We start from the raw sequence: 25,066 nt of genomic DNA, 5'->3' as shown, positions 1-25,066 counted from the left end.
CAGGTAAAGCCTGTGAGAACAGTGTAAGAATGAGTTGAAACGAGCTATGTTTAGAGCCTTGGGATGGAAAGAAGCAGAACAAAATTAAATGCACAGAATCAAACAGAAACTCAGTGGAAAAGTAGAATGGAAATAAGCTGAAAAGAAATATAAGCCTGTGGATCTAAATCCATAGATCATTCATGGATTTTTTTTTCTCCCTCTGTCTAATGAAGACACTGTGTGTGTTTTGTACATTTTTAGCTGTTCTGCATGTAAAACAGCTCATGTTTGTTCAATGGGACCATGTCCATGTATAAGAGTTGCTATGTGTGTGGGCTGTAAAACTTGGGCCTGAAGCACTAATTAGCTGAATGAGAGAATTACTCTGGGAGGTGGCCACTTATTCATGTAAAATGGGGTGGAAAGTCAAGACTGGATATCCATCGTTTGGGATTGTAATCACACATCCCTAGGGAAATCATCCCCTCCTGGCCATAGTGTATTGCTGACTTCGAGTTGCTGTACTGGATTCTGAGAAGGTATGTGGAGTCAATGGGAAGAAATCCCTTTTTTCCCTTCCCACGCACTCAAACATGCACACTTGGCTTGGCACTGGGCAAGCCTGGCACAGAGTCTGTTTCAGAGCAAGGCTGTGGGATGCCTGAGCTAGCCCACCCACCCTCATGACCCCATACAGAGGGATCGGCCGTCCTCACAGTCCTCTCCACAATCTAATGGGAGATGCAACCTTGAGTTGTGATCTGAACAGCTTCCAAGCAAGCTGTTTCTTCTGCTTTCCTCCTCTTTATTCTGAGGTAGAAATGAGATTGTGTAGTGTGTGCAGACATAAGGAAAAATATGGGTTTAACGTTACTTGGTAGGTAAAGAATGGGGGGCATTTGGGTAAAAAACCAAGCAGAAGGTCTAATCACTGTGCTCAGGCTCTGCTGCAGTCAGGACAAGAAACTCAACCTAGACGTGTATCCAGAGGACTTTCTGGCTATGTCCAGACTGCTCACAATGCTGGAAATTTCCAGGGCATCTCAGGTCATCTGCCACCTCCAGGCTGAACACTGAGCAGAGCCCTCCCAGGGTTGCCCATGCACCAGGATTGCTTCATTATTCCTGCACAGTTTGGACTGGAGCTTGAAATCCATATCTGTTTTTTCACTTGTCTGTGATGTCAGTGGGGAAAATGAGATGCATTTTCAACCCCAAACCTCCCTGGTTATTGTAGTCTTAGATTTACCTTCCCTTTTACTCACATGTTATATAGAAAAAGAGAGCGCACCTGTTGGCACACACACACTTTTCCTGCTCTCTAAATTGCACCTCTGGTCAATGCTCTTGAGGCTAGAAATGAAAATGGCAGTAAAGGCTCAAACACTGCATTTGGAGAAGTGAGCTTTTGGTCTGTCATAGGTCTGAAAATGGCTGGCAGGGAGGGATGGGTTAGCTGTGACAGCATCTGCCACAACCAGTGAGATTCTCTCTGAGCCCTAGGGTCACAGTACCAGAGATAAGAGGAGAGAGACACAAGGGCAGAAAACTGAAGGATGCAAAGCTGTAACTCCAAACTCACTGTCTGCTCAGAATATTCCTCTGTCACTTAGCATGTCATTATCTTTGTACTTTCTGACAGTACTAAACCAATATTTGCTTCAAGCCCTGCCAGAACTGAAGGCTATCTTAACATGTCATTAACCGCAATCTTCTCTGGAAAATTAAGAGACACAGCTTCAAACAACACAGCACTGCAATGACTGACTTGTACACAGGGTCCATTAACTCTAAAGCTGCCCATTTTCCTAATATCAAAACCTTTCATCTTAAAGTAACTCAGCTATAGATTGAATGCATACATTTTGGAATCTGTACCATCAGACTTTACCCAAATATAGAAGTATGTATTAAATCATTTTGGCTTTAACTTACAGAAACATTTAAACATAAAGGACAAACCTTAAGACTGCAACTTTAATTACATCATGAGTTTAACCTCTTACCATTTACCTCCTATTTTAAGATTTCCTACTCATTTAAACCAAAGATATACAGCATGCCAGAGCAGTAAGGTCAAATAATTCCCTAATCTGCAGCATAATGAAGTACTTATCTTCTGAAGTTCTGAGTGCTCTCATGGCACTCAGAATATTTTAGCATTTAACTGTTGACCCAGAATACTTGTTCTGAAACCACCAGACATGATAAATTTTACTTTCAAACTACTGAAACATAATACTCTTTACTGAAGCCAATAAAAATAACCAGCACACACTGATATTAGCCATACAATCTAAAGCTTTGACAGAACACTCACAGAAAACATATGAATTGTCCTTAAATCCTGGGAGGATGGGAAACTCCTAGGTCTTAGAGTCACTAGCTGTGCCTGTGGCTCCCTAGGGCTTTAGAGTGGTGTGGATATATTCCACATATTGGAATTAATATGTCAAGTGTGAGGCTGCTTAAACTTAGAAAGGTCAAATGATTTTCACCTTCTTAGGTTTTGTTGAAATTTTTTTACTCCAACTTTACTTATAGGACAGTTTTGGGGTTGTATACTTGAATGCATACCTGAATGGGGATGAGTAGGCAAAACCAATACAAAACAGGAAACATGAGAGCGCAGATGTAAGTCTGTGCACTGTTCAAGTACATGAGTTTTTTATTATGTCCCTTTTCCCTGCACTTACTCTAAGTGGGAATGAGACAGTTGGAATTAGGTATCTAGCAACTTTTTTAGATACCCTGCAGAACAACCTCCTTGAATATGTGGAAGTTCTCTGTCTGGTCTGCGTGGAGAGAAGCCCCTTTGCTATGACAGAAAGAGAAATCTAGGATAAATTAATGCCAGTGAAGTCTGAGACATCCTCTGTGCCTATGACATCGAGGTAGAGATACCAACTACTGATGTTTTGTTAGACATCCAGCAAATAGAAAAAGATAACAATGAGTGTGGAAAAGGAGGAACCAATACCACAGGTGCGTGTCTGTGTCTCCATCTATATTTCTCACAGCGGCTCTCATTACTGTAATATCTTAACAGAGAGACTGAAAACTGCACTGCCCATTTACCTACTGTTTATGTACAACAGCTCAGAATTTACATAAAGCCTTTGGTAAACAGATAGCTTGCACAGTTCTTGTTATTTATTTACAGTTATTTTGCCTTTTGCTTGTAAAGGAGAGCAAATCCTGCAGTGGCTGCAATTACTGAATAAATTTGAGTCATGTCAGTCATGACAGCATGATTGGGGAAGAAACCTAAAGCAAAGAAATAAAAGCATATGTGACAGATAACAAGATTAATACATGTCATCTCATGCAGTACCACAATATATTAGGAAATTAATATTATAAAGGTGTGCTACAAGCTCATCAGTTGCTTCAGCACTATTATCCTACAGCTGTCTTTAGCCAACCTTCCTGAACATGAGAAACTCTACATTTCAGCAGAGCCCATAGCATACAAATTATCCCTGTGCATTAACATTTTTCTGATTTACATTCTGATTTACAGAGTTCTTCTCTTCTTCTGTTTCATATTATATCAGCTGAAATACATTCTGAGTGTGATGGTGGAAGTAGTTCCACTAGGAAGGATTAAAAATAATCCTCTAAACCCAATTTCTTTCCTGTGCTCTAAGTTATTGATAAACTAGCAAATAATTTGAGGAACTTGAAAATATAACTTCGGGATAACTCAAATTCAGTTGTCACACCACTGAAAGGGTCTGTTTACAGTCCATCCTGAAAAGATGTGCTGAAGTTCTCCTCATGAGACTGCACAAACTTCAGGCCTGTAATGGTGGCCCCAGATCTGACCAAAACTACTTTTCTCCATCCCAGGGCACTCGCTGTGTATTGCCATGTTGGCCGTTGAGCATGTAAGGCAGGCAGACAAATGGAAGTTGCTAAGCTGAGCTCAGGGACAGCATCATTTAGGAGCAGTGTGTGTGATCCCAGCCGTGCAACACCCATCTGGTGTGTTGTCATTTTCTGCTTTCCACAGGCAGCTTTACTGTCCTCCCTGGAAAGGGTTCAACTTCTTTATTGTCCTTGGACTCACTATATTTCCTGAAGGTAAGTAGTGGACTCTTAATGTGCCACTGAGGTATTTTCTTTTCATTTTATAATATTTTGCCTTCACATCAGTTCTTTTTTGTAGGAAACAGATGTATCCACAGAACCTCAACTTTTCTCGAAGGCACTGTGAGTTAACTGACAACTTACAACTAAGTGTAAATGTATGAATGTGCAATGAAATGCTTTAGAGATACTGTAACTTCTGAAGAATGCACACTTTGAATACTAATTAAACATGTGAAATGCTGCCTTAGTCCAGCAGATAAGATTTCATTACAAATTGTGTCCTTTAACATTTTCACACCGACAGTTCATCTCAATGCTGTCTGTTTATCACTCCTCTTTCAGAATTCTTTTCTCTGAAATCCAGCCACAAGCAATAGAGATGACAAAAATGGGGAAGTATGTATTTGAGGTTAAGTGATGCTTATCTTCTTGGTTCTTAAATGAAATATCGAATCTGAAACAAAGTATGTTTAAAGAATTAAAATTCCTGTTCTTATATAAAATATATCAAGACCTCAAAATTCTAAATGCTGGGCTCACAGGGTGATAAAAACTCCCTCTTGTGCTAAATTACAGGATATGGCTCACAGCAAAATGAAACAACTGACAGACAAAATGAAACCATAACCACAAGTTCATGGCTCATGGTAGAAAGGTTTCTTTGGGCTGCAGCTTGGAGTTGGTATCTTCTGTCAGATTCCAAATAACATTATGAATGGAAAAAAGTGAAGGATTCCTTGAGAGAAGACACATAAATCTGACTTGAGGCAGTAACAGCTGGGCAGCTATCTGGACCTCAAGACATGGGTTTTGGTACCAGTTCTGCCAGTGACTCAAGGTCGCTTAGGCAGACCATCTCTTTCTTCTTCTTCTCCCAATTGGGTACACTTAACAACTGTTATATCAACCCAGTATGTAATTCCAGTTATGAATTAATGTCAGGAAGATATAACAAAAAAAAAAATCAGATTGAGGGAGGGAGCATTTTTGAAAAAAAATATTCTGGATTATTTATTTATGTATTTTGAAACCTTAATGCGTTCCAAAATTCCTATATAATTTATCAATAAAAAGAACTGATTTCCCCCAACATTTTCTTTCAAATTATTGTGATTACACTATTTTTAATGAAAATTCCGATTTTTCTTAATGTCCCTAATATTTTCTGACAAAAATACTAGATATCAAATCAGCCAAGAAAGTTGCACCTAGCAGAGATGAGCTTTGATAAGCAACCTAACAGAGATGCCCAATTTTAGATAACTAAAGCAGAGTAAGGTAATACACGCATACAGCCCAACAGGATTTATTCGGCAGGCACATGCCATATGCTGAACTATCTGAAAACTTGATGGCTGTACTACCTCATGCTAATACTAACTCACAGCTAACCACAGCCCACACCTCCTGATATGCACTGCTGGGATGCTACATGGATATTTTTCAAAAGGATTGGATTCATCATTCTGGCCAATTTTCTATGGTTTTCAAAAAGAAGGTGTGAACACTTATTGTGGAACATGTTACATTTAGAAGTTTTCTATTTTTCTATCTGCTGTTGGTAGGGCAAAGACCTGCTCTTTTTTGCTTCCCTCCAAGCCTTTCTAAGTGTATATCACATTAGCCCTAAACGTTTCTGAGGATCAGGTCTAAATATCCATATTTGATGTAATATGCATCATTCCTAGCAAAGGATATCTTCCTTCCAGTTATTTAAGTGTGTCATATAATATCATGTCCATTTCTTTGGCTTTGATGGAACATGATTTGGAGCAAAGATGTTATCATAGATAATACAAAATCTCTGTCACATTTAAGGAGGCTTCAGTGCTTGCCTTTCTGTACATAAAATAATTTTGCAACATTAAATTTACAGGTCTGTGTTATTTTAATTCATTTTTCCAAGTACAAACTGCATTTTCATAACCTCAGAGCTGGTGGTTTTTAAAAATCAGTTACACTTAACCTACCGCAAGATGTAAGCCAATGGTTTTCTAATGCTTTTTCATGCTCATCCTATTACAGCTGAATCAATTTGTGTGTCACAATAGTCACAGCATGGACTGATGACTTCCAGTCTCTGTGCCAGCCACATTGCACAAAAAAAGCGGTGATGTTGTATGTTAAGAAAAAGAATTGCAATAGCTTTTAGTAATTCACTGGAACCAACATTGCTTTTCTAAACAATGAGGATGACTTGCGTAATGGCATGATACAAACAACAGCATATACTTAACACATCTGTGGAACACTTGAGCCAAACAGCGTATAAGAATTCAGCAATGGAATTAAAGCACTGGATAGCAGGAAGGAACTTGTCAGCATGTCTTGTTTACCCCCTTGAATCCGAAGTATGGTAACTACACCTAGATCAATCCCCAGAGATATTTGATCAATCTGTTCTTCAAGCTCCGCAGCGCTGGGTGGAGACTGCAACATTTCCAGGCAACTTTTCTGCTATTTAATTTGCTCTGCCTTTGTGCAATTTAAGCCTATAATGTCTTGCTCTGTAAAATGTGGATACAGATAATACATTGGATCTTCACTATAGCTTCAGTTTTCTCTTTTAAACACTCTTACTCCTTCAGACTTTCCTTACAGGGAATATTTGCCAATTTTCTGAGCCTGCTTATTTCTTTCTGCACATTCCTTATCACTTCTGAGTGTATCTTATCATCTGTGCTCATTCTGATGTGATGAAATACGATATTGACTTTTGCACAGTAATATGATACTGTCCAGTCTTTTTCTGTTAGCGCATTAATCCCCCCTGCAGAACTGTTATCTAAATAATTTTCACCCCCAATATATACTTGGTCGATTATTTCTGCTTACTTAGTTCTTCATACTTTTTTTCTTACTGAACCAGTTGGGGTTTTTTTACAGAAATAATTTTTCATTTGCCAAAACCATCTGGAGTTCATACTGTGTCCTGCAACAGCCTTGTGATCCCCCCAGCTTTGTGTTGTCTACAGGTTTAACATGCCCTCTATTTCATCTTAAATGTCACAAAAGAATATAGTGATTGGGACAGACCCCTGCAGAACTGCTCATTTCATCCTTCCATTTGATTAATTCACCCTGTTTCACCAAGTACTGTTGGCAACTACTCTAAGGGTGGTTTTCTTAGACTGTATTTTGAGTGACAGTTTCTGAAATCTTAGAAAACTCAAGCTATATGATCTGTACTGCTTTTCCCCAACATACAGAGCTTGCTGTCTGGTGATGAATGAAAATTATATTGTTTTGACAAGGTTTGTTCTGGTAGGCTGCTATTCATGTCTATGTTTTCTTCTAGGTGCTTACAAGCAGAATGTTTGATTATTTTCTTCAGGATCCTCCCTGCTGTGAAAAAAGTATAGATTTCTTCTATTTGAAAAAGAAGAGTAGAGAATGGAAAGGAAGTGCTGCACAATGAATTGATAACAGTTTATAGATGGAATCAGAGGAAAAGATATTTGATTTGATAGATTTGGGACATGCATTTGCTGTGTGTGACTGATGCCAAAAGGCTTCTGCATTTCATTTTTTAAATTTTTTATAATTTTTTTTGTCCCTCCTTGTATCTCTGCAAGCTGATCCAAAATACAGCCTGTACACAAAAATGGCCATTTTCAGTTAATGCTTTCCTGTAAGCATTATTAGTGGATGCATATGCCCTTCTTTCAATGTCAGTATTTTGAGCAAAGGTGGGAAATAACTTAAAAGACACTCAGTAAAAGACTGTCAGGATATTCTGAATTTGTTTCCAGCTTTGAAACTCACACCAGTTCTCTCACCACATATATTTTTTAAACTAGGTAGAGGACGTTTTTTCATGTAAGAATTCTCAGCATTGATTGAGCACTCATAATGGAAAATGACAAGCAGAGCTGTTTTCACTCAGGAACACTGAAAGAAGAAAATGAAAATAGTTTGTAAAAATATATGAGCTAAGAAAGAAAAAAGATCTTATGGAAATGATTAAAGGACAACTCAAATTATTTCTGCCAAATCATAGTAAAACTCTTTTATGTATTCCTCAAAGTTTGCATGACAAACAAAGCCAGTATCAAAACTTCCTGAAAGTTCTAAGTAGACCTAGTGGGGTCCTTCCCATCTGAACATTTTTAAATGGGCACGTAGATACTTTTTTCAAACACAGAATGGTTCATAAGGGTAAAACCATTTTAATTAAGTCTATGGCTGACATTTGATTTTCTGAGAACCTGTGTCTGGTCTGATTAAAAAAAACATTGAAAAACTCTTGCTTTTCCCTGGTTTTTGCCTGCTCCCACAATGACTCCAATAGTTAGCTGGGGAGGCAGAAGGAAATTGGCTTGCTTCTCTAGTGAGACTTGAGAGAAATGATAGAAAAAAAGAGTCCTTAGTATCTGAGCTGCCTCCCTTGTTTAGCCCAGAGCTCCATGGATCTAGAAACAAGAAAACGTATCCCACTGGCTGAGGAATGAGAAAGATGGTTTTTGAAAAGGAGCTTTTGCAGAAAGAACAATCACAGATTCATGGCCTCTCTAGGTATCAGCAAACTGTTGAAGAGATACAAGCGTCTCAGAGGCAAAGGCAGGATTTAGCTAAACTTAATTTAAAGCTGATTGTGATTATTTGCATTGCAAAGTAATTTGAGATATCTTCACACCTGGGAAGTAAATTTCACATCTGGAAAACTTAAAAGGGCTATACTCAAAGAACAAAAGTGGGAATAAAATTTGCAAGAAACTTCAAGAAAAATGTTTCATACATTTTCAAAATATTAAGAGAAGAAAATAAAAAAAAAAAGTAAAAATGTCTGGTAGGGACATAGAAGCTCCACAAATCTGCAGATGATGCAGAGAGACGTCATAGTAAACTGTTTCATAAGTATGTTTTTTATGGTATGTTATTCAGGGGTTTCTTATTTAGCAGCAGCTCTAGTTTTTGAACCACACTATAAAATTTCTGTATTTCACAGATGCAAACCAGGACTTGTTTCTGGAGCAGACAGAGGAGACCAAGGAAAAATGGAAGGTCCTTTGAGAGTCAAAGGACAGACAATTGAATTTTACTACAGGTTATTGATACTTTCAGCTGTGTTCAATTCCTTAACAACAGATGCTTTAAGATCCTTCCTGAATTCAAGAATCAATTGAACAATACTACTGCTTATGAATTTTTTTTATAAATGTAGTGGCAAACAACAGAAAATGACTAGAAATAATAATAATTAAAATTTTGACAAATAATTGAATTTCCACTGCAAAGAGATCAAAGGAGAAATGTGAGAGCTGTACATTATTATAACCGGTCCTATGCAGTGAGTGACCAGGAGCAGAATAGTTAGCTAGAGGTGTTTCAGGGCAGACTGCTATAAAGAAGCCTTTGGAACTGGTGCTAAGGAGAATGGATTGGTTCAAATCCTTTAACACTGTGAGTTCTCCTTGTTTGAGGTTAGTCTTATCTTTGTGTGGTATTCCTCTCGAGTTCACTAATTCATTGCAGATCTTGATCTGTACACTTTATATATGTGGTGCATCCTACTAATGCATGGGTAAAATGTTATTCCTAATGTGCTTTAGGATATGGAAACCTTTTTTGAGCTCATATAGGTATATTTTACTCTCTTCAGTACAGATAGTAACAGAAGCTTAATAAGCAGAAGTTTAGATGAGCAGGGAAGAAATATTTCATCTTGTCAGCCAGGTTGTACTTACAGTTGATGTCACAAAACTACTTGGTAACAAATAAAACGGTGGCACACATTTTTTTGCATTTTCTGAAAATATTCAGCTGCATCTTGCCTGTATATATAAGAAATGTAAGGCTTTGAGGATAGATATTTCAGGTTTCCTTTTAGTGGGTTTGGTTTTTTTTTTTCCTGCCAACGGGCCTCACACATTGAAAGAAGCCTGCAAACTTAGATAATAATTTATTACCAACCTCATTAATATTTTAGTAGCTGAACTGAAAGGGGAAATAATTTTGCTTCCTGACAGTCTGGGGCAAAGATGTGGAAGATATGGATCCTGGCACTGGCATAAAGGACAATTAAAACACTTCTGTCAGTACAATATGTGACATGCGTATCCTCCATCCAGAAAACAGTTGGTAAATTGACAGGCTAAATTGCTGGTCTCCTAAGAAAAGTAAGTCTATGTAATCATGTTAATGGACTCTGTCAGTCACCCCATTGTGACTTTTGAATTTGTTAGGCTGTTCCAGCTGGATGCTAACAGGAAGAAATATTGAAGATACTAAATTCCTGCATTTCCTAAAAGAGATGGTTGATAGATATCTGAAGAAAATTGTGGAGTGTGAGCTCAACTGCATTACTAGATACCAAAGAACTCATATGAAAAGAGGGTATTTGAAGTGCATCAGCTTCTTTAAAAGCTGTGATGAACATATGAATGTTAAAAACCAAAGAAATTAAATAAGGATGCACATACCTATATGGAAATCAGATTTTGTAATTTTCACTGCTCACAGAAGAATCTGACAAGGGATGATGCCCTATGACAAGAGCAAATCTAACTGTGAAGTGGTGTGGGCCATATATGACCAAGCTTCTCAACAGTGACATATTTCTGTTTTTTAAAGTTTCGTAGGGCTTTACCATGGCTGAAGGTTTGGAAAGCCATTCATATTAAAGATTATTAGGCATGATTGCATGTTTGACTTTCAAAGACTAATGCTCACTTTGAAAATGTCTTCTGAATTCTACTCTTCCTTGAATACAACTTATTTATGAGGTATCTCCATGGCAAGTTCCAGGTAACCGCATTTCAGCACAGGAGGAAGAACTGTACAATAGCCCTTTAAAAAAATTTTATCAGTGGACCACTTTGCAGTATTGGATTGCCTGAAAACTTGCATCCACCAGGAACTCCTGTGCCTTTAAAAGAATTTCTTTCAACAACAGGGCTCTGGTGGTCCTACTCCTAAAATCCTTCCTGAGTTTCTGCATTGGACTCTGTAAGAGAGAGGTTAGGTTGTAGATAAACCTTCAGGATGGGATTTATTGACAGATTTAAACACCTAGTTATAGGCTCTATATGTGAACTTTAGTTTTTTTAAGTTCCTGTGGTACCCAGTGCAAATCTACTCATCTCAATTGCTCCGATGTCAGTGTCTAGTGCTGTTTTAGATACCTCCATGTGTCCTTTGTGATACCAGTCACCGCTCCACACAGGCATAGGTCTTGCACAGTTCCTGTGTCATAACTGCCAGGGCCCCACGTGTCTCAGGTATACTAGGATGTGTCATATTTCACTTATCCACGGCATGTGAGTGTCTGAGCTGAGCTCCTGGTAGCCCAGTAGAGTCCAGAGAGCTCTGTTTCTAAGCATACGGTAGACATTTGCTGCCTTTGGTCAGCAGACCATCTAGCTTTTCACTGACCTAATTGGGAGCTCAGATACCTGGCTTTTATGTGAGCACTAAAGGAGTGATTCTGGTACCTAGACATTGGCATCTAGTACCATTTAAGATACCTTAGAGAACCGGAGAGATCTACATAGATGACACAAAACTTACTGGAGGGTAGGATCTCACCCTTTTGCGGTGCAGGTGAAGGGCAGGCAAGCGGCCCTGATCCAGGAGACATCCCTGCATAAATCTTTGTCTCTGCTGCTGCACTGCATTCAGCTTCAGGCATCCGAATTGGGAGCTGACTCCCATCCCTCTACATACATATATTTATATGCATGTATAATATATACTTATATTTTTATATAGCACACATCTCAATCTTTTATCAAGGGTAAAACCTTGAGAGGCTGCTCTAGGCAGAGAAGGAACTGGTTCATTTATATTGCTCCTTTAATGTTTATACAATTTTAACTTCATAAGTTCAACTGCATAGCCAAATGTAAAGATATTTGGCTATGGGGATTTCTATATCTTAGAGGACAAGACTACCTCCATCAAAAAGGTTCTATTTGTTGGTCACCTTAATATTACTGGGCTCAGAACTGACTCTTAGCTTGTTTCCAAGCACTGAAAGGCTTTTAAAATCTTCAGTTGAAACTGTCTGCAGTTGTTGAGTTGTCAGGAAGTGAAAGGAGATAGTTTGGCAAAAAGGATTCCAGGCATGGAAGCTTATGAAGTTGATGGTACAGGACCACTAATTGTAGAAAACAGAGATTTTGGACATTATCCTTTTTTCATTTCTATGCTGTCCCTATCCTGACTGTAAACTTGGGTGAGTGCTTTAAAGTGGGGCTCAACAAATATAGTAAGAAGGGAAAAGAAATCAACACTGAAAATGTGACTTCTTGAGAGTAATTATGACTTTATGACTACAGAAATAATTTTTGCATTAACCTTCTAGAATTTTGAATTATTTTAGATTTTTCTAAAGATTTTTATTCAATTTAGTTTTTCAAATGTTTATTGCCAATCTGCACTTATCTCCTCATGGCAGAAAAGTGCTTTCATTTCCAGCATAAACTAAAACAAGAAGTGTGGAAAAACCAGTAAATAATGACAGAAAAACACTTAATCTTAAGTCTAGGTAGAAGTTTGCTTTGCCAGTTCTCTTGGAACTAAATTGCATTTGTAATCGTCAGTGTTTTCTGAACTTGTGCCAACTGCTGAAGCGGAGGAATGAATTCAGAGCTGGTGTAAGTGATCACTGATAACAACAACTGCCAGGAATCTATCTGTAAGGATCCTGCTAATCAGATTATACTTTTTTTAAATGTTGCAAATGAAAAATAGCTCACCATTTTGTACAGTTTGAGAAACTGTCACCTTTCCCCATATTCTGGCATGCTTCTTTTGCCACTGCTTCAACTTTGGAGTATTATGAATTAGCATTTGTTGCTAGGTGCGTATTGTCGAGCACACTGCCTGCCTCAATACTGAAATTGCTTGCAGCTCTATTTGATGGCACCAGCACACCAGCTATTGGCGTCTTTCTTTAGTAATTGTCACAGGTTTTTCTACACAACCACCCACCCTACCTCTGATGCATGTAAACACAGACAATTTGGGTTTATTGCCAAAATGTAATGACACATGCAAGTGTCGTAGGGTTTGTTTTGGTTTTTTTTTAAACTTGAAAACAGCCAGCATCCCTCCAAAACATCAAGGACCAGTATTTCTGTGAATCTCTATCTCCATCTCATGTGCAATCTCCACCTTTATAGCACACCTCTCCTTAAGAGCTACATGTTGTTTTCATGTACCCAAGTGATTATAGGAAAGACTGAACACATGTATAGGCTACTATATCTGTTTCATCAATAAACTGAAATATCCCCTACGCAGCCTCTCCCATTCATCTCTGTCTACTAATATTTTAAAACCTGTCAGAAAATTCTAATTAATCAGTTGCCACTGGGAAAAAAAATACTCAGCTACCCACTCAAGCAGCTAGAAGTGGGTAGAACCAACTTTGTGCCCTCACATTCCACTTCAAGATGACAAAATAGCTTTGCATTGCCTCCTCCATACTCATTACTAGCTAGACTGTCATTAATCAGAGCATTCAAAAAAGGCACTTAGTTCATGAACTTCTGTGGGAAACATTTTCAAAACAAAAATGATGCTTTAGTCTCAAGAGATGAAGAGCATTACACAAGTTATTGTGACTGATATTTTCCAAAGTTACTGGAGATAGTTTTAGGTAAGAGAAACTACATGTGATCAAGCAGTGCTCATAAAATCTATTTCTTTCTGGTCCCTCTTCACCAATCTAAGTCCCAGTTTGATAACCAGGTGAAAATTTGAAGTAACATCTTAAAACAGGTCCAACATCTTTGTATTTAAAGTCCACTGCAGATGTGCTGGACCTAGAAGCTGCATATATTCCCCAGTCTTCTCCCATGATGACCCACACTGTTACCATAGGGACGTACAACCCGGACATTGCAATTTCTCTGCATATACCATTAGGTTGTTGGGCAAAGCAGGGGTGGCAAAATGGTATCCTCCCAGCTACAAACACAGTTCCAGAGAAGACCTTCATCTCAGGACCTTAAGACTCCTCAAAGGGCTATTTCAATAAATCCAAAGATACTATGAGACACAGATGGGACAGAGCAGGAGATGAGGCCACATGTGGGGAATTAGGAGCTCCATAAGAAAAGCAGAATCTATGTTGCCAGCGTCTCAGGAATGGAAAATGACTCTTCAGGCTCTGTGCTGCTTTCATGTTGCTTCCTGACTTTTCACCTCTAGACTTTTTATCTATTTCTGGGAATGCTGCCAGGATGAAGGCACTTTGCCTGCAGAGTTGCCTAGCCTTGCTGTCTGTATCCCTTCCCAGATAGCTTAGACAAATGCCTGAATATCCACATAGCAGCCTGCCCCAGTGGCCTAGAAACTATACTGTACAACATCCTTGACACATCCTCAAGAAGGACCATTCCTTCCTTCTTGCTGTTCTACATCCTTTCCTTCTTTTCAAAGCTATATGGCAACACTGCTAAAAAAAAAAAATCAGACGTTGAGACACGTTTTGGCATGAAACCAATCGTTGTTTATTCTGATCAGAACTGCATGCAGCAGATTCAAGTGAAAGACAACTGGTATTGTCAAAAACCTCCTCTTCTACCTTCCCACACTCCAAATATTATCAACCAGCTAAATGCGTCAAGATCTATAAAATATAATTTTAGCCTGTGACAGAAAAATAATGCTCCTTCTCTCCCAATGTCCCAAAAAATACCCAAGATAGCAAGCTTTCCTACCGATCCGCACGGTTAATTCTGGATAACTCTTCCTGCCCAAGAGTTCACAGTGACTGCTAACACAATAAATACCAGAGGAAGCTTTGAGGTGCTGATCTGCCTCTCATCCAGTTGGGGGGGGGAGGGGTGGGGGAGCTGCCCAGGCCTCCCTGTAGCTTTCTACTAGCTCTTTTGACATCCAGAGGTGGGATGATGGTCAGGTGCCTCCCTGAGAGATACTGTCACTATGGAACTCAAAAATGGATCCTCTCATTCTCATATGGCTAAAATATCCATGACAAGCATTGTGTATGTGTCATACAACAGCATTAGGATATGTCTGGCTGGGTTAGATTCCTGGATTCACACCTGGTATGCAAAAATATCAGAACTGATATCCTCTTACATGGCACTTCTCAGCTTACCCATTTCTTCACCCACCTCTTCCAGATACCATGTTCCTTATAAAAGTATATAAACCCAGCTTGCCATCACTACCCCCTACATCAGACATTTAATCTCCTTCATTTTGGGGTCACTTCCCTCAGAGACAAAGGCTAAAATATACCATTCCTTTTGCGTAACTGTTCAGGAATATCCCAGTTGTGAAGCCTCTATGACTGGAAAGGCTACTAAAAAGACCCCTAAATATTAATGAAAAGGGTTGCTTGCCAACTGTTTGGAGAGAAAATGACAGCTATCCTTATGCATTTCCTGAGGCAGTCTTGGAATCTGGTAGTGAAATCAGAACACTGAATCTGCTCTAAGAACAACCCAAATGGTAGCTAACAAGATTTGTAAAACACAGGAATTATGAGGAGAATTGCGGTGGTGGAAGAGGATTCTGCAAGGTGCATGTGTCTTTTTTTGGGACGGGGGGGCATTACCAGGTCCACTATGACCAGGTAGCATTGGCGATCCCTGCTGAGATCATCTCCATCTTAGCATTATAGCATCATAGAATGGTGTGGGTTGGAAGGGACCTTTACAGATTGGGTAGCTCAACCCCACCTTAACTAATAGCCTTGAAAGGGCAGTAAAATTCATGAAGCTGCTGAGATGCTAATTCTGGTTATCAGTATATGCTACCACTTCCTAACCATATGCCAGACCCCTCTCTGTTCTTCTACCTGGAGTACTGCGTCCAGCTCTGGGGTATCCAGTACAGGAAAGACACAGAGCTGTTGGAGCGGGTCCAGAGGAGGGCCACAAAGATGATCAAGGGGCTTCAGCACCTCCCCTACAAAGACAGGCTGCAAGAGTTGGGCTTGTTCAGTCCAGAGAAGGCTCTAGAGAGACCTAATTGTAGCGTACCAATACTTAAAGGGGTTGTACAGGAAAGTAAGAGAGGGACTTTTCACCAGGGAGTGTAGTGATAGGACAAGGGGCAACGGCTTTAAGCTGCAAGACGGTAGGGTTAGGTTAGGCATTAGGAAGAAGTTCTTTACTTTGAGGGTGGTGAAGCACTGGAACAGGTTGCCCAGAGAGGTTGTGGAAGCCCCATCCCTGGAAGCATTTAAGGCCAGGGAGGGGCTTTGGGCAACCTGGTCTAGTGAGGGTGTCCCTGCCAGACGAACTAGAGGATATTTGATGTCCCTTCCAACCCAAAGCATTCTATGACTCTATGACTCTTTTACCCTGTCTCTGGTACCTACACACTATAGGCTCTTCACCAAGGAATATGTTTTATGTTTTTCAGTCCTTCAGGAATGTCTGTCTGTACCTTTTAAGTTTTGGATGTTTGGGTTTCGTCTGTTCTAATAACTACTATTTTTATCAATATTTATCCAATGCATTAATCTTACCCTTTCTTAGGTCTTTGAGACATTGCCACAAAAATTCATTAAAACCGATGATATGAAACTGTCTGTGCCATGGATCAGTATTTTTGGAGGCCCCAGAGCCACTCTATCACTGCCTTCCTAGGCTGGGCAGGGAAGAAAAAATATCATGATAGGCTCATGGGTCAATGTAAGGACAGGGAGAGATCACTCACCAATTACTGTCAGAGGCAAAACAGACTCAACTCAGGAAAATTAATTTAATCTACTGCCAATCACATCAGAGTTGAATAATGAGAAATAAATTCAAATCTTAAAAACATCTCCCCCCACCTCTTCCTTCTTCCCAACCTTAACTTCATTCCCAATTTCTCTACCTCCTCCCTCCAGCAGCACAGGGGGGGCAGGAAATGGGGTTGTGGTCAGTTCATCACACATTGTCTCTGCTGTTCCTTCTCACACTCTTCCAGCGTGGGGTCCCTCCCACAGGAAACAGTCCTCTACCAATTTCTCCTACACAAGTTCTTCCCACAGGCTGCAGTTCTTCACAAACTGCTCCAGCATGGGTCCCCCATGGGGTCATAAGTCCTGCCAGCAAACCTGCTCCAGCATGGGCTCCTCTCTTCACAAGGCCACAGGTCCTGCCAAAAGCCTGCTCCAGTACAGGCTTCCCACAGAGGCACAGCCTCCTTTGCGCATCTATCTGCTCTGGCGTAGTGTCCTCCATAGGCTGCAGGTGGAATCTCTGCTCCACAATCAACCTCCATGAGCTGCAGGGAAGTCTCTGCTCCAGCACTTGGAGCACCTCCTCCCCCTCCTTTTGCACTGACCTGGGTATTTGCAGAGCCATTTCCCTCACATATTCTCACTCCTTTCTCTGGCCACAATTTCTCTTGGTTAAATTCTCTTCTTAAATATGATATCCCAGAGGCACTACCACCACTGCTGACTGACTTGGCCTTGGCTAGCAGCAGATCCATTTGGAGCCAGCTGGCATTGGCTCTATTGCACACAGGGGAAGCTTCTAGCAGATTCCCACAGAAGCCACCTCCTCTTGTTACCTAAACCTTGCCATGCACACCCAGCACAAGGTCAATGATGTCTGAAGTGCACATTGAAGATGCTGGGGCCTGGCTTCCTGGTTTGACTTTAACTGGCAGAGTCCACAATTGAGTGTGTGGGAGTGAGCAAGCAGCAGAAACAGATGCTTCAAGTATGAGATGGAGAAATTCAACATGTATGACATAGCATAACAAGTAGAAGATAGGGATTTATTTTTTTCATAAAGTAGTTTATGATGTGACATTAGTTGTCCCAGGAGAGTAAACAAGCTATGAAAGGTTCAAGAGGTGGATATGGTCTCTTTTCAGCTTCCTACTTCCAGCTGTGTGCCAGCAATTTCTCCTTTTCTCTGCATGTTCTGCTAATGTTGAACAAGAGATGAGAAAAATCTAGATATTATGTATCTTGCTGGGACCCCACAGAAATGGTGATGTACAATGAGCTGATGCACTACAGGCAGAAAGATCTGTCTGGACAGTGGACAGGAGACAGGGATAGAAGTCTCATTGAGGATAGCAGCACCTCTGGGGAAGACAGTGACGTCATCTCTGCATCCAAAGCACCCATGGAGTGAGTAATGTGCTAAATAAATTTCCCTCCCAAACCACCTTGATGGCTAACTTCTTGGTTCCAAACTGAGAGAATAAAAGCTGCAGGGGCTGGAGTCTGCCAGCTTCTGTCTTACCATTGCCTTCCCTCCATGCCCAGCAGTGTTTCCACATTAACTGACTTCCACACCACAGGAGGAGTGAACAAGGGACACATCACTGTGATCATTTCCCTCCCTGTCCTAAACTTCTCCCTCCTCTCGCAATTGCCTTATGTTTGCAGATGTCAGTCTGGCATTAGCAATGTACTTTTTTCAGCCATCTGCAGAAAGCTGTCCCTAGGGTGTTCACCTACAAAAATACCCACAGTATCACAAGATCAACGTCTAATAGTGAGTAGGGAGGCATGAAAGCACTAGCTTGTGCTTTTGCTAACCAGGCAATGTCTGTAAACACTGCAGTCAGGTTCCCATGCCCTGAATCTAGACTGTTGGCTAATACAACACTACACAGATTCAAGTTTAATGACTGAGACTTCAGGTTCACTTACGTGCTTTGTAGCATCCTTAGAAGACAGCTATACCTCTGCTTCAGTCTTCCTGAATATACATGCACATCTAGGTGGCACATCACCCTACTAGAGATTGATGCCTGGTTTCCTCAAGTAGTAGAGCACACTGTGATTCAAATAACGGTACTCTACTCAGTCTTTATGCTACCTAACCTCCATCCCATCTGTGGATGCAGTTTAATAAGATAAATGTGTTTTCTGCAGATACTAAATTTTAAAGAGCATGGGGTTTTTTTTCCCCTCTTAATTTAGCATTCAACTATCCAACAGGGTAGTGACTTGGCATATGATTCAAGACATATGGCTTTGAAGAACTGGTAATTTAGAAGTACTTGGACAAGTTTCCTCAAGTCATTCACCTCAATTTGTGCTTTCATTCACCTTCACATGTGCTTTAGCAGCTGGTACAGCTAAAAAGTGTAGAAAATATAATGCAAGTGATAAAATAAGTTTTTCCTGAGTTGTGTTAATGTATAAACCTCACTCATACACTGAGTAACATGAGTCAAACAGAATTCAAAGCTGTTAAACATACATGCCTCATCTGTAGTCACCAGGTGGCACCAGATGTATCCCTATATTGATAATCAGATTAAAACCAATGTAACACATGTGGTCTTTGAAATGCAAAGCACATTACATTAGGATATTAGGTAGACCCTAATCACCACGAGGTCAGTAGACTAGCTCAGAGATAATATTAACAAGATCTCATTATTAGGTTGGTGGTGAGGAGGAAGTATTGAATACTAAGATTTGGTGGGATCTCTAGTTTTGAAGATATTGGTTGGAAAAGCTTTCAAAAATGAAAAAATAAAAAAAACCCACCTAAATGCATTGATTCTTGGTTGGATTTTTTTTTTTTTACATCTCTACCTTTTTTTAAAATATCTGAATGTTAAAAAATTAAATTTGGGAAAATCAGTTTTTTCAAAAGATCCATTTCAGCTGTCCTGAATTGTAGCTTTCTGTTGATATAAAAGGACATTTTCTCTGGCTTTCTGATATTGTCAATGAGCTCTTGAATTATGTATGAAATCCTACACTTAAAAACTCTTTCTTTTTACATACTGTATTGTATGAGTGAAGCTGAAATTATCTATGCATCATACATACATATTATTTCATGAATAACAGAGTTAATCAGTTTACTTGTAAATCATGAGTCATTAGTTTTTGTTTCCGCCTTTGAATGCTCAAAACTTTCATAACTAATGACATACTTGGGAATCTATACTGTTTCTTGAGCTTGGCAGTATTTAGCACATGAATTTTACTTATTACTTATTATCTGTCTCCTCTGTGAATAGTTTTTCATCAGGGCGAAAAACCCCAACAGGTGAAATCTTGACCTCACTGAATCAATGGCAAAACTCCCACTAACTTTAAGGGACCAGGACTTTACCACACATGACAAACTTTACACAAAGAAGAAACACCAAACAAGCAAATATCTCATGTTATTAAAAACACAGATCTGAAAATGAATCACCATCTAAACAATATGGCAAATATTTACAAATAAAAAGTCATCCAAAAAAATCATGCTGTAGTTGGAAACGGGAGTTTCAAAAGAAACTAGATTCTTCTGGGAAAAAATGTATCTTTCTGTTTAAGTGTTGAAAATACCAATTTTATTATATCATTCTAACCATCCAGATTTCATTATCTTCAGGCTGCTGTAATGATTTTTGAGCCAGCAGGTACTTTTTATTATATTAAATATTCGCAGTTGTATCTCCTTTATTGCAGCAAAATGCTTACTGCAAAAATGTAAAGCTCATTTACATTCTCTTCAGCATGACCTGTTCCTAAAAATGTACCAACGTGATTATCTACACATGCAACACCTAGAAAAGTTTAATGGTCTTTGGGGTCCCCAGTACAAGCGATGATATCTATTTGTTTAAAAGCCGTTTTTGGCAAGCACTGGCTTGCAAGCACTATTTGCATTTGAAATGGGCAAGCCTAGCCTTGTACAGACACAAAAGGAGATGTCTTTGTTTTAAATGACTCATGATTATTCTTTGCAGTAATGGGAAGACTCTCAGCAAGCGCTGCTGTGAAAAGAGCATATAACTTAGCTTTTGTAAAACACTTTGCACATCAAATCTGAGAAGGATGTTAACACTGTTATCCCATAGGAAAGCCAAGGAAGAGAAGCGGCTGTACAGCCAGCAATGGGGTCTGGCACTGAAACAATGTGCTTAAACTCCATCCCAGAGAGGTAACCTCTAGTTGGAGTAAAGCAGTCTTTGGCTAATTTTACACCGTAGTATGCACCCAAAAAGTAAGCTTATCTCTTGCCTGCTATGGCATGAAGCTCACCTAAAGCAAGTTTTACTGTTTGTATTCAAGCGTTTCCATTATAGTAGCTGTGGCACATACCAAAAGTACTCCTAAAAGTAAAAAGAACAGCCTGAAATTGAGGCACATACTGTAAGGTAAATTTGTAAGCCCTCTATCTAGTCCAAAAAGTGGTTTATGCTAAGACAAGTAATTGAGAAAGACAGCATGAGTTGTTCTCCAGGAATATCCATTTTTCTCTATTGGTAAGGGGAGCCCAGACAGCTAGATCACAGATAAGATACAACTTTCGATGGCTACAATGACGTGGGGTAAATGTTCTGTAAATGGCAACTTTCACTATAGAGGCTGGAGAATGGAGTCACCGGTGGTTTAACCAGCTTGGCCCAGGGCTGAGCAATGAGCCTTACAGGTCTTGGTACGCTGCATTGAGAAATTCCCATATATTGTATTATCATCTACACTATCAGTTGAGATATAATGAAACAAGAAAAACATAGAATTAATCTAGTTTTCTTTCCTTTCTCTGACATAAAACAGTTGTCATTATAAAGGAGCTCTGCTTTTACTGTCGAGAAAAGAAGGCAGACACACACATTTGTACAAAGACCTACTATCTTTCTTTCTTTCTTTCCATAATAAAAAAGCATAGAATTCATGTTATTTTATCAGCAAAAATTATACTCTTTACCTGTTATCTGCAATTCTATCCATAGCAAGTACGTTATACTGTAATTAAAGTATATTGTATGCATTATCTTTGAAAGGGGTGTAATCATTTCAACATACTATTCATTGAAATACATTAATACAGTACCTGTAATATATGAACACTGAAATAGATGAAAATACAGTATGATATTATAACTATTTTAAAGATGTTTCTTCCTGGAAGAGTCCTAAGAAGAACAGAAATTTTGGACGTTATCCCATCTCCACTAGTTTCTTAAAATGAGGAGGATATGCAAGAGGCTAGCTTCCTCCTAGTGATGTCTCAAGATAGTGCAAGGGGAAGCAGAGTATCAGCAGAGTATCTGACACATAATACTGTATCTAATGAATTCTCCTTTTAGAAAAGACAAGGAGAAAAGGAGAAGAGTTTGTACCCTTTCAGTTGCCCTTGTTAGGATGGATGACTATGACAGGCTGAAGTTCTGATCAATAGGGTCATGTCTCCCAGTGTTGCCTTGCTGAACTGAGAGATTGTGATCTCCACATGGAGGGGCTGTATTAATTCAAATGGACCACCTCTTTCCATCACTATTCTCTTTGGAATGACGTGCATCTTTGAATGACTAAGGATTTCCCACTAGTATCTGCAGGAGTAATATTACCACCTCAGAGGTTTCACATGCAAAACCTAACAGTTTTATCAACTTCCAGATTTTTCTGAGTGAGTTTATAACGGATGAAAGCTGTGACTTAAAGAAGTTTTTATCTTCTTATTGCACAGTCTCCAAGAAGGGGGTTTGGGAGTCTTCCCTTCTAAACAGCTCTGGTGAGACCCCACTTGAAGTCCTGTGTCTAGCTCTGGGTCCACAGCACAAGAAAGACATGGAGCTGTTAGACTGGATCCAGAGGGGGGACATGAAAATGGTCAGAGGGGCTGGAAAACCCCTCCTGCAAAGAAAGGCTGAGAGAGTTGAAGTTGTGAAGTTGTTCAGCCTGGAGGGAAAAAGGTTCTGTGAAGAGCTTAGGGCAGTCTCTCATTATATAAAAGGAGCTAATGAGAAAAACATTGATACTTTTAACCAAGGCCTGCAATGATAGGACAAGGTGGTTTACACTGGAAGAGGGTACATTTAGATTTGATGTAAGAGTTTTTACAACAAGGGTGGTAAGACACTAGAACAGGTTGCCCAGAGAAGCTGTGGATACCCTATCCTTAAGATTGTTCAAGGCCAAGCTGGATGGGGCTTTGCACAACCTGATATACTGAAAGATGTCCCTGCTTGTTGCAAGGGGGTGGACTAGATGATCATTAAGTGTTCCTTTGGAACCAAATCATTCTATGATGTCTAAACACAAATGCATAGAACACATATGGCATCAAAACTATTGATTTTCTGATTCCAAATAGTCATGGGCCAGATGATGGTTGGCTTGTTTTTTTCTTTTTGGCTGCTTCCTTTGAACAATACTTCTCTCATTATTACACCAGGCTACAAAACTAGAGAAAATCCTGCACATACCTGTTTCTCACCACTGGGCTTCTTGTGGTTTAAGAGCAGCTCCACAGCACCGACTACCTCCTTTCGTATGGCATGCAATAGAGCATCTCCCACATATACATTAAAACTTAAGAGCAGCTCAATGAGCTCAAGGTTCTCATTTTCAATTGCAATGAGGAGTGCAGTTCTTCCCAGGGGATCAATGCAATTAATATTGATCTTGAAATAAATTTCTGCTTCCTCCAAAGCTTTCTTCACACTGGCATAATCTCCTTTCTCCACAGCATTCAGATAGGCTTTCTCTGAATGAGACAGTTCAGATTCTGCCCGTACAATGCGAAGAGGGATTCGATCTCTGTAGGGAGCATTGACACTTCTTTTGTAGTAGAACTGGGCCATATTTTATGCCATTCTAATACTTTTTCTCTGCAATATGAAAAGAAAGATTAAATCAGTAATATATTTTTGGGGTACAGTGCACCAAATTGATATTTGCATTACATAAGAATTTAAAACTTGTTTTAAAAAGTGACAATTAAACAAGTACAAACAGTCTCTACTGACAGAATTTGTACAACCACCAGCAAAACCTGCAAACTGAAGCATATAACCAAGTCAAAGTACATCTGTCAGCACACCATGCAGTTGTTACCTATTCCTTAAACCTGTGACAAGCACAAGGTGATACAACGTAGTTTGCACTAAATGTGTAGCTCTACTTCATCCTCAATTTTTTTTTCATTGAATTGCTGCTGATGAGTTTAAACTTGATTGTGGTAGTAGTTTAGGTTCAGTTGTTCATCTAAGGTACTCCCTGAGATGTATGAGTCATCCCATCTGCACTCCAACATGGCTTGGGTCTTTCATGAGGCCTTTGCATATTTGGTACCTCCATGCAATATCCTACACAACCTAGGTGTTTGGATAATTGATACAGCTTTTTACCTGCCTCTTTAGCTCAGGCAGAAAGAGCATTTCAGAGCTGAAATAGTTACTACCATTTACGTCTTCCTAGTGTTGCTGAAATGCCCTGACTTACCTTATCTGTGGCCATCACAGATTGCACAGCTCAGTGGTGAGCTTTCCTACTAAGATTTCGATTCAATCCTACATACTATTAGAAAAACATTCATCTGAAATGCTTTTCCAACCAGAATTACTAACGTACAAATCAGAACTCAGAGCCTAGAAGGAGAAACAAAATCTATATGAGATCAAGTCCCACAGACCAACAGATAATAACCATGGTTTTGATTTTGAACTATTCAGTTGTAAACTAGAATGAATATTGAAACACTACAACTATAAACCAATGCTAAAGTCTGACATATAATAAAGCATCTGATGCCTCTGCTTTTACTCTGCATATTTTGTACAAGGACTTTGCAAAAATAATTCCTTCTAACAGGAAAATTTTCTCCTGGCTATACCTTGCTCTTGGAAAAAAAAATGAAGAGGAAGAAGAGAAATTTGACTTAAAAGGACAGGTTCACATAAAATATTTCCCTCCACAGTTCAGTCGGAGTTTGAACAGCTTATTAGTCAAATAACTGGAGTTTCTTGTAATTTTCTCAGCTGACAACCCAAATTGCAGTAACCTGCTGTCTTTTTGTCAAATTCCTTCAGGTGTTTAAAAAAAAAAAATCTTTGTTGAGATACTAAATGTGAAAAGACAGTATGTATTTTCATTGTGAAGTTTTGATTCTCTACAAATTTAACTAAACACTGTGAGGAACATAGTAATTTATCTGTTCCAGTCTCCTTATGCAGTGGTGAGAGGTAAGTACAGAGGCCACTACTAAATTGTTTTCTTTGTTTTCTAGAGCAGATCAACAGAGCTTAATGCAGACAGAAGACAGCAAAGGAGACAAGTTAGAAAGAATTCTTCTCCAGATCCATA

General features: G+C 39.4%; 1 protein-coding gene across 1 annotated transcript in view; it reads right to left on the bottom strand.

Moving 5' to 3' along the window:
* TRPC4 (transient receptor potential cation channel subfamily C member 4) overlaps window positions 1-23,565 on the bottom strand; it is a gene marked incomplete at both ends in the record, with an annotated part of 101,338 nt that extends 77,773 nt beyond the window's left edge. Inside the window, one exon of the mRNA XM_084266429.1 lies at window positions 23,188-23,565. Coding sequence (XP_084122555.1) covers window positions 23,188-23,565 — 378 coding nt within the window. The remainder of the gene's footprint in view (window positions 1-23,187) is intronic.
* Between the last annotated feature and the right edge of the window lie 1,501 nt (window positions 23,566-25,066).

The sequence above is a fragment of the Gallinula chloropus genome, assembly GCF_964237585.1.
Source record: "Gallinula chloropus genome assembly, chromosome: 1".
NCBI lineage: Eukaryota > Metazoa > Chordata > Aves > Gruiformes > Rallidae > Gallinula > Gallinula chloropus.
Note: the sequence above shows the minus strand (reverse complement) of the source record. Positions and strands in the feature narration are given on the sequence as shown.